Raw genomic sequence first — 11744 nt, 5'->3', positions numbered from 1 at the left:
GAGCCGGAGTCGGGGTCGGAGCCGGAGTCGGACTCTGAGGAGGAGGAGAGGATCGATGAGGTGAGCGGGGCCCCTCCCGGCCTTCACGCGGCGCGCGGGGCCTGCGCGCGCCCTCCCCTCACGGGCCCGCGGTGCCCTCCGGAGCCTTTCCCCGCCTTTACTGTCACCAAAATAAGCCTTAAAACGACAGAAACGGGCAGCCCGGCTCGCGAGGCCGTGACTGGGAGCTGGGGGGGATGAGGGGGTGTCCCCCTGTGAAGCCCCTTGGGAGGCACCCGGGGGGGGGGGCCCAGGCTGGGGCCGCGGCCTCCAGGTCCTCTGGTAAAGCGCAAGTAGCACATCGTTAATCGGTGAGGTAAAATCGACTTGGTTAATTGTCGGAGAGTCTTAATTTTTGCTTGTTTGTTTTATTCTTTTTTTTTAAATGTTGGATTTCCCGACGCCACAATCAGTTGTACAGACTCGACCCTCACATGTAGCCTGCCTGTATCTGTTCTTGAGTGGGACTGGAGGCAGCTCCTTGAAAATAATGCTTTCATCACAGGAGATTTGCTTTAATTTACTGGGGGGGGGTGGGGGGGGAAGAAAAAACACCAGACCTCACAGAAATAAAATTTTATTTTATGAGGTCGCTCTCTCTTTTTATATATCTGCACCTGGACGTGTGTGAAAATGTGTTATTTAGGTGTGAAATGCGACGCTGAGGGAGTAGTCCCCCATTCTAGGAAAGGAAGAGATATGCACTGACTTGTGACTTGGAAATCTTATTAAAATCTTCAGATGAAGGGGAATCTGTCATTTTCACAGGGCTTGAAAGAGTCAAGGAATAGAAGTATCTATGGGTTTTAACTCGGTACATTTCAAATTAAATATTTTGCTAACTTGATCGTCTTCACCAGGATTTCACTTTATCTTCCTTTTTCTTAGATGAGGCCTTAGTTAGCTTAAGTTAGCAAATAAAACCTTAACCCTACCTTTTTTTAAAAACTGCATTATGACAAAAAGCATAGGTTTAATTGTATTAGCAGTCATACTAACACGATGGAAAAGCACATTTACCATTTTCTAGAAATGTGTGCTGTGTTAAATGGGTACTGACTTAGTTTGAGCTAACATGTGTTTATGAAGTTCTTGACTAGCACTGCTAATACTTTGTGTACTGTTCAGTGTTTGGAAACTGATAGAAGTTGCACTACTGTCTAGACACTACTACACACTATGAAATTAAAGCTAATGGCAATAATCCTTTTTTTTCTTCCTTTTTTTTTTAAGTGCTCAGTATTCCTGTGTAATGTAGGTAGGACAATGGTTTATATTATGGTGTTTGTGGATGAAGTTTCTTGAGTCTTCAGTGACAGGGGTTTTGCGGATGGTTTCTGTATGACCTGCGCTGGTGTGCACTACTGTGTTTTATTTGCGATTGTTTGTGCAGTGGGGAAAATTTGCAATGTAATGCTTATTTTAATTTAGTAACTCCAACTTTTGAGGATGGTTTGTCACTATTACATCTATTTCAGTTTGTAACTCTTGATATAAAGATATATTGAGTTTCCCTCAATTCTTGTATAAGACATCAAGGTGTGCATTGCTAATATTAAAGAAATGTACCAAACATTTATAACTGTACAAACTTAGAAATTTGTGAATTCATATACTTAAAGGGCACTTGTTTCTCTGTACATCTCAGTATTTTTATTTTTGCCATATTAGCCTTTCCCTTCACCTCGTACCACTCCAGGTGGAAAAAGGAAAATCTCTTCTTTTATGCAGATATTTTCTTCATAGAAGGGGGCACGTGGTAGTTCTGTCAGTCTGAGAACAAGAATATGATTGCCAAGTAGGGCCTGGTTGCCGAGACGGAGCTTTGCTCGCTGCTGTATTGTACATAACAGAGTATTGTTGCATGTAACAGCTTGCTTTGCACGCCCTTGGTTTGCTTTGGATGCAGCGCAGGGGGAAGAGAATAAGCACACAGTAGCAAGACAGGACACACCAAAATATATGATGAGTCTTTATTTGCCTTTTTTTTTAATAGATGAAAAATGGAGGGTTTGTAAACTGTCATACCAGGCCGTTATTTTGGGTAGTGGAAAAGCCATGAAGCAAGACCAGTGTTAGAACATCTAGTGCTCCTTTGGTTTATATCAATTTTATGGCTATCATTTGCACAGTATTCAGAACCACCGTAAACTGTGTTTTGTTCAGAATTTACTGGCTTAATCATTCAGTGAGATCCTTGAATTTTAAAGCAGAAAGAAACTTCCTGGATGCCAGGAGTGAATGCTGTATACACCAGAGATACAATCTGTTTTCTTAGATAGGTAGCTTCCCAAGTAAATAATGTGCTCTCGGTTACCTCTATAGAGCTGCCTTGCACCAAAGAAGAATATCTGAGCGTGTCTCCTGATTTTTATTCCCTTCCCCTGACCTCCCCAAGTGGTTGTGTACCTGTTTTCTGCATTGTAAACAGGCTTTTAAGTGTGTTCTCCCAGTGGACAATAAAGACCATGACCTTGATATGGGATTGGAGAGGTTTATGAGGCTTAATTGGTGACAGTAAGGCTTAGTTGTTTGGATTGTTCAGAAAGTGGAATCCAAACTAACAACTGAAAGGCAAAGTAAATGTGGATGGTCTCGAACAGTGGTTCACAGAATAGGTAGGCAAGGCAACCTTGGCAGGCAGTACTATTAATATAGATTACCATTAAAAACATTTGCTAGGTGCACAGCATTTTTTCTGGAAGGAGAAGCAGGAGTTCATGTTCTCTTTTGCTGTGACAAGATCTCATCGTGTGCCTACTGAACAGACTTCCAGAGTGGGGTTAATGATACCTTTAGGATTTGAGGAAATAGCAGAAGTATGATTTTGGATGTACTTGTTTAAATGTCTGAAGCAATCTTCTTCTTCCGCCAAGGCATTAAACTCCAGTCCTGCAGTTTTAAGAGTTTAACTGCCTGGATCAGACATCTCTAGAGTAAGAGTCTATGTGGCTACAGTAAACGTAATTGTGTGAACCAGATTGTAGGAACAAAGCATTAAAGGTTTATTCACAACACAGTTTGTAAGTTAGTTTTAAAAAGTTACTTTCATAGATGCTCTCTAAAGATTACAGAAGAAATGGTAACAATTGCTGAGATTACCAAAAGATGGAAATAAGTTCCATTTCTGATACGGACTGTCACTTTTCTTCAAGTTTCTTAACAGTTTAGCTTTGTGTTGTTATAGCTTCTTGCAAAGTATGTTTGATATTTTTGTATTTTACTTTTTCATAGGAAGTGAATATTGACTTCGAAGCACATTCCATATCAGACAATGACTATAATGGGATAAAGAAATTACTACAACAGGTATTTTGACTTTTTGTTAGCTGGGTTGATATGTCCATTAATATCTAAATAATATCTAAAGAGTTATGCAAAGTCATCATTTCACATTATCTGTATTGATTCATAGCTTTACTGTGCTTCAGCTCAGTAAATTACACCCAGCTCAGTAATTATACCCACAGTGAACATGTGTCTCCTAAACCATGGTTTCAAGAACTTCACCCCATGAACTGTAAGGCTGTTCTTCCACAGTGTGTACCATCTTTCCGTCTTCATTGTGTCAGTTGCTGCCCAGACAGAAAACCACGTTCAATGTTAATCAGCTTCCTGGAGAGGCTTTTTTGTAAATTGCAACCCTTAAAACCCAGACTAGTAATGTATCTGTTCAGCCTGGCAGCTTCCAGTCTTCTTTTGGCTGTTTCTGTTGTAAACCTATGCTCAGCAAGCCTTCAGATCATGCCAAACTTAAAAGGATACCAGGTATGCAAAATACCAGCTTGCGGAGGGTTGAGGAGCAAGCGCTTCAAGAAGCTGATTTTTAGTCTTTACAGTATTATATTGAAGGAAGTTAAACTGACTCACTAAATGGAAATCAAAAATGGAACAGAGTATTGCATAACAACTTAGAGAAATTAATGACTTTATTTTGTACTAAGTGGCCCATGGTATATCATCAGGCCTAAAACTTAATACTTGTTTCTTATTTTCCAGCTGTTTCTAAAAGCTCCTGTTAATACTGCTGAATTAACTGATATATTAATACAACAGAATCATATTGGAAGTATTATCAAGGTAAGATAGAATTTACATTTGTAAATGAAGTACAATACTTTTATGTTGAAATGACATAACAGACTTTCAGAAGGGGATCCTGTCTTTGTAATTGGTATGCTTTCTTGCTTTTTTTCTTTGAGATTAATTCTTCTATGGGAGCTGAAATTTTCCATGCCTACTTTGAACCAAACAATGAATTTGATTTATTATTTTGGTTGGTTTCTTTTTACATATGGAAGGCTTTTCACTTTTCTCTCTGAATGTTGGTGTAGTAGAGTAATAATGCTGAAAATGCTATGGTGAAGTTTTTACCATCCCCATAAGAAATAGGACCTTGTGATTTCCCTACATTCTCAGTATATACATACAGAGATATAGACCAAAAATATCCTCCATGCAATTTCCTTTTGTGCCGAGTTCTTTGGGCATAGGAAAGTATCCCGAAATGAGAACAAGATCCCAGAACAAGTTCTGCTGTGGCAGTGGAGCACTCTGCAGAGACTCCTGAGTTACTCCTGGCTAAGGAAGCTGTTCAGTACTGTGTGGTGCTCAAGATGGCATGTCCATGGTTACCCAAACAAGCTGCCCCCACGGGGCACAGTTGTGCTGTTGTACCACATTGCATGGCATCATTGCTATACGTTCCCTTTCTGTCCTGTTCCAACAGTTTTTCTGCCCAAATTTAATATGATCCTTATATTACAACTGCATGACCCACAGTTCTTTTCCCAAGTTTTTCATTTTAGAGTTTTGTTGAGCTTTTTGTTTCACTTGCTATCAAAGCTCTATTGCTCTATGGTTTTTAATACTTTTGTGAGTTTATTTCCCTATGTTAGAAACTGAAGAAAATTGGTTTTCCTTAAGATATTGCCATCCCTTGTACCAAGATGCTGCTTATTATATGTGAGCTATCAAATTTTAGTGCCTTTCAAAAGATCCTGCAGTAGAAGATATATGACCTGGCTCTCTATATAGCTGGCTCTAAGTACACAGAGACATTCAATGATGCGGCACTTTCATAACCGTAACCAAAATTTGTAGGTTGTGTGTTTGTACAGATTACCTAGATGGTTGTCATCTGCTGAGCATCTTCTGGAAAGAAAAACATTTCTTGCTGCAGAGAGTGGAAATAGAATGTCAATATGAATTGTTACTTTTTCTTTCATTAAATAGCAAGCAGAAGCCCAAGAAGACATTAGTGACGATGATGATGACGATGATGATGAAGTCTTTGGTTTTATAAGCTGCTTGAACTTAACGGAAAGGAAGGTTGGTATTCCTTATTAACATGTAGACTGTAATACGTGAGACTGCGTCCTGCTTTTCTGCCTTGTATAACAACCCTAGACAGTCAGATCAGGATTTTGAGTTCCACCATGGAGGACTATGATTTTAAAAGTTGCACATCACTTAGCTTTCTTCTGGTTCTAGTCCTGTGTAACTTACTGAAGGTCGAACATAAAGCAAAGAGTGGAATAGAGTTAAAACTAGGTCCAGTAAGTAGTTCCAGGGTAACTGAGCTGTCAGCCTCTTGTATTTCTTCACTTTCGTCTTTCACAGCTTTTGAGTTTTGCTGTTGAGTGTACTGGTGTTGCAGCTCCTAGCTGTGTTCCTGTCCGTTAAGAACCTTTGTTTGCCATCAGCTTCAGGGTTGGTAGATAATTTCAGAGAAATTGTACGGTACTTTGGAGACTGCTTAAGGAAATTGCCAGTTTGCCTGTAGAATATTCCCCTGAAGTTCACATTCAAGTTTTTATTGTATAAGTAATTGTTCTATAATGTAAAGAAAGTATACCTTTTGATTCTAGGGTACACAGTGTGCTGAACAAATCAAAGAACTGATTCTAAGTCGCTGTGAGAAAAGCTGTGAACAGCATGTAGTTGAACAACTGAATAAGCTCCTAAATGACAGTACTAAGCCTGTGGGTCTTCTACTAAGTGAAAGATTCATTAATGTACCACCACAGATTGCTCTGCCCATGCACCAGCAGCTTCAGTAAGTTTGTTTGGGTTTTTTTTGACATCATGTTGAATAGTACTTTTTCTTCATATTTTTTCAAAAATCTTATGTATATAGAACTATGTTAAGACAGGTGGTACTACAGATTCAAGTAAGACAGGAACAGAAAAAATTACGTTCTTCTCGTATAAGGTCTTTAGTTAAGTTTTTAATATTTTTTATATCTTTAGGCTTTTCAAACTCTTTAAGACCAAGGAAGCAATTTAAGAATAGGTGCTGTTCTACTGCAGAAATAGCTGTATGTATGTTGTAGTTTATCTTTGTATTTTATTTTCATATTGATCTAGAAAAAATTAAAAGTAAGAACTTCTTATAGCACGCTGATAATGAGGAATTTGGATGTTTCTGCTCATGTGTTAATGTCTGGTTCCGCAATGGAAGATTTGGATTGAGGGATAAGGTGGATAAGTTCTTGCCCATGGAAACTATAGGCAGGTTTTTGATTAGTTTCAAGTAAATTGAGTGAAGCAGGTTAGGTGCTGGTTCATCTCTACCAATTAATGGATTTATATCATAGGCTGGGTGGCAGTAAGTAAACAAATCCATTGAGATACATCATTACATTGTTTTAGTGCCATGTTGAGAACAAGGAAATTGTATTGGATAAGGAACTCCAGCAATTAAATGAAGATAGTTTTTTTTTTTTTTTCTTATCTCACCTCACATGAGAGAATAGAAGTTGGATTAAGTTGACTGCTGTCATGGCTTATTTAAACAATAAAGTAGTCCTTTAAGGAATACTTTGATCTGAAAGAAAATATACAGATAGGGTTGGTCAGGAAGGTTTTTGAAGAAAGAAATGAGGTGCTTGAAGGCCTGGCTTTGAGGTTTACCACTAGTACAGCACTTGTCACAACTAAAATTCAGGTCTCAGCTTCTTTGTCTTAAAGGTTTTGCAGTGACAACATGTTTAACACAAAGGTGGGCAAGGGTGTCTTCTTGCTCTTTAGTTATTTAGTTACAGTTCCTCATGTGAGTGATAATGCAATGAATTTTCAGGAGAGTTGCACTTAGAATCGTTCCACAGACTCTCTGCCATGAACAAGATTCCGGGAAAAAAAGGGTTATATTGTGAGGTGTGGAAAGACATTGTTGTTTTTATTGTTTTAAGGTGCAAATAGTATGTTTAAATACTAGGAATATGTGTGCAAAATTTATGTTCTGTGGCACTTCTAAAAGAATAGGCTGCAGTATGAATATCCTTTATGTACTAATACATTATAAGGTTTACTTACACACTTGTTGAGGGTTTAAATTGTGTATGTGAACATGTATTTTTAAATTGTGTGTGTAAACATTTATGTATCTTTAGGAAAGAGTTGACTGAGGCACAGAGAACAAACAAACCTTGTGGAAAGTGCCACTACTATCTTCTTATCAGCAAGACATTCACAGAAGCTACAAAGAGCAATTCTAAGAGGAGGGAAGGGAGACATCAGCAAAAGGAGGAATTAATGTTTGCAAATGCAGAGGAAGAATTCTTTTATGAGGTAACATGTGATTCTTTTAATTTAAAATGGTTATTTTTTTACATGACAGCAAAGAAGGTGTTTCACCTTAAGTTCAAGTGAAGCTTTTAAAAAAGATACAGTCACATATCTTTTAAATTAAATCCAGCTTTTTTTAGAGTAGGATTGACAGATGAGCAAGCAACCTATTTTTGTGTATTGAACACAACACCTTTTGTATTTAGAGACTCATGGAGAGGAGTGCCATCCATAAATCCAAATTATTAAATTAATCCTCTGTGTTGGCATGAATTTACTAATATGTTATTTGTATTGGGTCACAATTAACCTGACTATAAGACGGTATGGTGTAGATTCTACCTGTGGCAGCATGACTACCTCATAGGGTCTCCAGTGCTATGACAATCATGGAAAAATTCAAAGAATACCTGCAATAAGCAGAAACTTTAGGGGGAAGATCAGATGTTACTTTGTCTTGCGGCCAGTGTCTTGGCTTCAAAGAATTAACAAGCTTCATCTCTTATAGAAATACTGAAGACATTGAATTGGATGTTATAATTGTCAGACTTGTTGAAATACTGTGAATGAAATATCCACATTTTTACGATGAACGAATGGTAATAAATCTGGATATTGAATTTAGCAGAATGTCCCAGGCCTTCAGAGTTTACAGAAGTTTGAAATTCCTTTTGTTTGGGGAACAGGGCGGTTCTCTTCTCTAAACTGAGTAATAAGAAATGGGACAGACTTGTTAAATGGCTGTGTCAGCTGAACAGAGAAGTCTGACTGTGGGTGTGTGAATTGCAGGAACTGCAGGTTAGCTTCAATATGTCAGTGAGATTCAAGCTAATGTGATTTACATCACAAGTGGTGCTCAGGAGTGGCAGCTCAAACAACAGGTAGTAACTTGCAAGGGTGCTCTAACTTGATCATGTGTCAGGTTTTTAAGCACTTTAAAGAATAAAGATTCAAAAGAATGCAGAGGAATCTCTGTTGTTAGAGTCTTGATGAGCATCTGCAATGCATGTTAATTCTTAAATACACAGATCTCTCTTCCTCACCCCTACATAGTTAGTGCCGTGTCAGAAAAAAAACAGCTGTTGAGGCTTTATTTAGATTTAGTAATGCAGTTAAATGCATTTCTCTGAGATTTCTTCCCAAGAAAAGTAACAGATGCAAGTATAACTCTGCATTTGTGTCGCCGTTGTATTATGTGAAAGCTGATTTATCTATTTCCTTTCGGATACCTGTTAACTATAAAAAAATGCTTAGAATAAAAAACTTTTGAAGATCCAATTAAGTAGCTATCACTTCCCTTTTCTGTCTCTGTTTGACAAGTATATTTATAAAAAGTGCTAAAATGATAAAAATAGTACTTTCTGTTTCCAGAGGCAACCTGTCTACACAATTCTGCTGGTCCCAAAACAAATCAGGATAGGGGAAGATGCAGGAAATTGAATCAAAAATGTACTTTGAAATGCAAGGAATTTTTCAATGTTTTTTTTATTTTTTTCAAAGCTTTAAAAATACTATTCTATAATATTATTTCTTTGTCAAGAGCATATTATTGTTCATTTCTGGCAGTGCCTACAAGATAAAGTACATGCATCATATGGTTAATGGAAAGGTTCCTGTGTGTAATCATTCATGACATTCTCTGTTAGAGCCTATGGTATGGCTGTAATTTTATTTTTTGGGAAGAAGAAAAATGTAAGTGGGGGAATTTGTTGTTAGCTGTAGGGAATACTGTTGTAGCCTCTATGCAGTAACAAGTTTGGGATTTTCTTTTTGTGTTCCTGCCACAGCAGCTTTACCAAATGAACTTGAACTCTATGTAAACATGTTATTGAAAAACTGAAGGGTAGAAGCCTGTGATGCCCATGTGTCCATGGGTGTTCTGTTCTAGGAGGCCTATTTTGAATTTATTTCTGTTTTGTTATTTTGAGTGGCATTTTAAAGACTAATTGTGTGCTTTTATCTAAATAGCAATAATTTTCAACTCAAGTGGATAGACTCAAACTGAACATGCTTTTTGTTTTAACAGTCTTTCTAGTGTTTTTAACAAATTAATTTTAAACATTGTGGAGGATATAGTATTAAGTTAATCTCTGTACTTAATAATGTATATGTGTTAAATTAGTGTTGGAGTGTATATCCTCCCTGATTGCACATAACGTTAATTAGATTGCCATAAAATAGTATTAAATGTGGTGAGGCAGACACTTAGAGCCAAATAAAACAGAGAGATGCCTTTTTGCACTTGTCAGTTCTCTGTGCTTTATTCTGTTTTTTAAAATGTTATTGAGGAAGCAGAAGAAAAGTTCCATTATAACCAGACTTGGAATTGATTAAAGGTTTAGGGCCTCCATTGCTCAAATTGTTTGTTCTTAAGCAAAGCCACTCAATTTGATGGTTCTTCCAAAACTAAATTTACAACCTTGAGACACTGTTAGTAAATAGCAAACCTAAAAGGAGACTGGATCTTACGTTTCCCTGCAAAGGTAAGGGGTTAGATAAGTTTTTCTACTTAGGAGTTCGGTTCATACTTCCTAATCTGACTTGTGTGAGAACTAGAAATATTTGCTAGGTAAGTTTTTCTTATCCATCAGGCATTTGGTCTGGGAAAGCTAGTAAAAATGGACTATTCTATCTGTATGCAGTATGTATCACTGAAAAGAAATAATACACATTATGGACGCCTACCTATTTGAAGAAGCAACCTTTATAAATATGTCTTTCAGTGGCTCCATCCATCTACAGACTTTCCAAGGACTTTTTGAAATTCTGCTCAGGGTTCATATTAGTGCCCATCCCCTTAATATATAATTTCTGGCAGTGTGAAAGAGAGGATTACTGTACCACATATTCTTACAGTTACGTTAATTTTTAGGCCTCAGCAGTTTTAGAGTAGGCCACGCAAAGGGCAGAGCCTGTTCGTTGCAGCAGACCTTCCATACATTGCCCACACTAAGCTGTCATCTGTAAGGTAGGCTCTATTCTACCTGCATTCTCTCACTGTTCCTTTTGTCTGCATTTTGGCTGATCGGCTAATTCTTAAAACAACACAGCTAGTCGTTTGCTCTTGTTCCAGGGTTGAAGGTCTATTAAGAGCCTGATGTTCCTGTTATTGGTCAAGGATCCCTGCTAGTTGGCACAATAGCTTCTAAGGGTCGGCATTACTTAATGTGAAAATAAAGAATGAGATGCTGTCTTAAAACCATCTGAAATGAGGCACAATAAGCATATAAAAGGGGAATTGATTCCCCCTCCCCGCTTAGTTCTCTTTTCTGATAACAAAATATAATGATAGCAGTCATTTGAGAATTTAATATGAATTATATCAATTCTGTGAAAAGTAAATAGTTTAAGGCACTTAATAGTGGGTTGACTTGTAGTTTTTTTTGGTAGGCCTTTTGAAAGGGAAGAAGATAACTTCTTAATAAGCACATGCATAACGGTGATTTTTTTTTTTTACTTTGTTTAGATGATGTATTATCTTCATGCTAATTAAAAATGTTAATCCTAATGCATTTATTTCTGTTGTTTAGAAAGCCCTTCTGAAGTTCAACTACTCTGTGCAAGAGGAAAGCGACACCTGTTTGGGTGGCAGATGGTCCTTTGATGATGTACCAATGAAACCTTTGCGGACTGTTATGATAGTTCCAGCTGATGGAATTAATGTAATTATGGATAAACTGAAAGACTATCTCTCACTATGAACTTTCCTACAAACACTGTTTTTTTATAAAGCAGCCACGCAGAACGATGACTTCACAATATTTCCAGAAGAATGCTGTTGAGTTAATGGTCTTGTGCTGCTCAAATGCTTCCTCTGTACATTTAGAAGACAAGTAGGTGGTACAACTAAAAATACCCATCAAATTAATATTTTTAAATACTGTATCTTATTATACTTTGGTATCATCATTAAGCAGTCAATAAAACCCCAATATTACAAGAAAAACTGAGTATCTGCTCAATATGTTTTTAACCAAAACTAATTAATATATTTTTGTTATGAAAGAATGCATGCAATTCCTTTTCTTAAGAAAAGTGCATTTTCTAAGTGTTTCTTCTGTTAAGTATGTTTATGTCAAAAGTCCAAAAAAGTTACAAGGGGTTAAGATGCAGATGTATATTGCATATACTGTTTT

The 11744-nt window shown here is 37.3% G+C and overlaps 1 protein-coding gene across 1 annotated transcript in view; it reads left to right on the top strand.

Annotated features, from left to right (window-relative positions):
• The window catches only part of BCCIP (BRCA2 and CDKN1A interacting protein), a 12147-nt gene extending 593 nt beyond the window's left edge, over positions 1–11554 (top strand). Inside the window, exons 2-8 of the mRNA XM_009892751.1 lie at positions 4–60; positions 3274–3348; positions 4039–4119; positions 5275–5370; positions 5910–6097; positions 7434–7611; positions 11139–11554. Of these exons, the coding sequence (XP_009891053.1) occupies positions 4–60; positions 3274–3348; positions 4039–4119; positions 5275–5370; positions 5910–6097; positions 7434–7611; positions 11139–11309 (846 nt within the window). The 3' untranslated portion in view covers positions 11310–11554. The remainder of the gene's footprint in view (positions 1–3; positions 61–3273; positions 3349–4038; positions 4120–5274; positions 5371–5909; positions 6098–7433; positions 7612–11138) is intronic.
• Positions 11555–11744: the final 190 nt, after the last annotated feature.

Source organism: Charadrius vociferus, unplaced genomic scaffold (genome assembly GCF_000708025.1).
Source record: "Charadrius vociferus isolate BGI_N301 unplaced genomic scaffold, ASM70802v2 scaffold38, whole genome shotgun sequence".
In the NCBI taxonomy this organism is placed as follows: Eukaryota; Metazoa; Chordata; class Aves; order Charadriiformes; family Charadriidae; genus Charadrius; species Charadrius vociferus.
The sequence above is the reverse complement of the archived record's forward strand: the minus strand, read 5'-3'. Positions and strand labels throughout refer to the sequence as shown.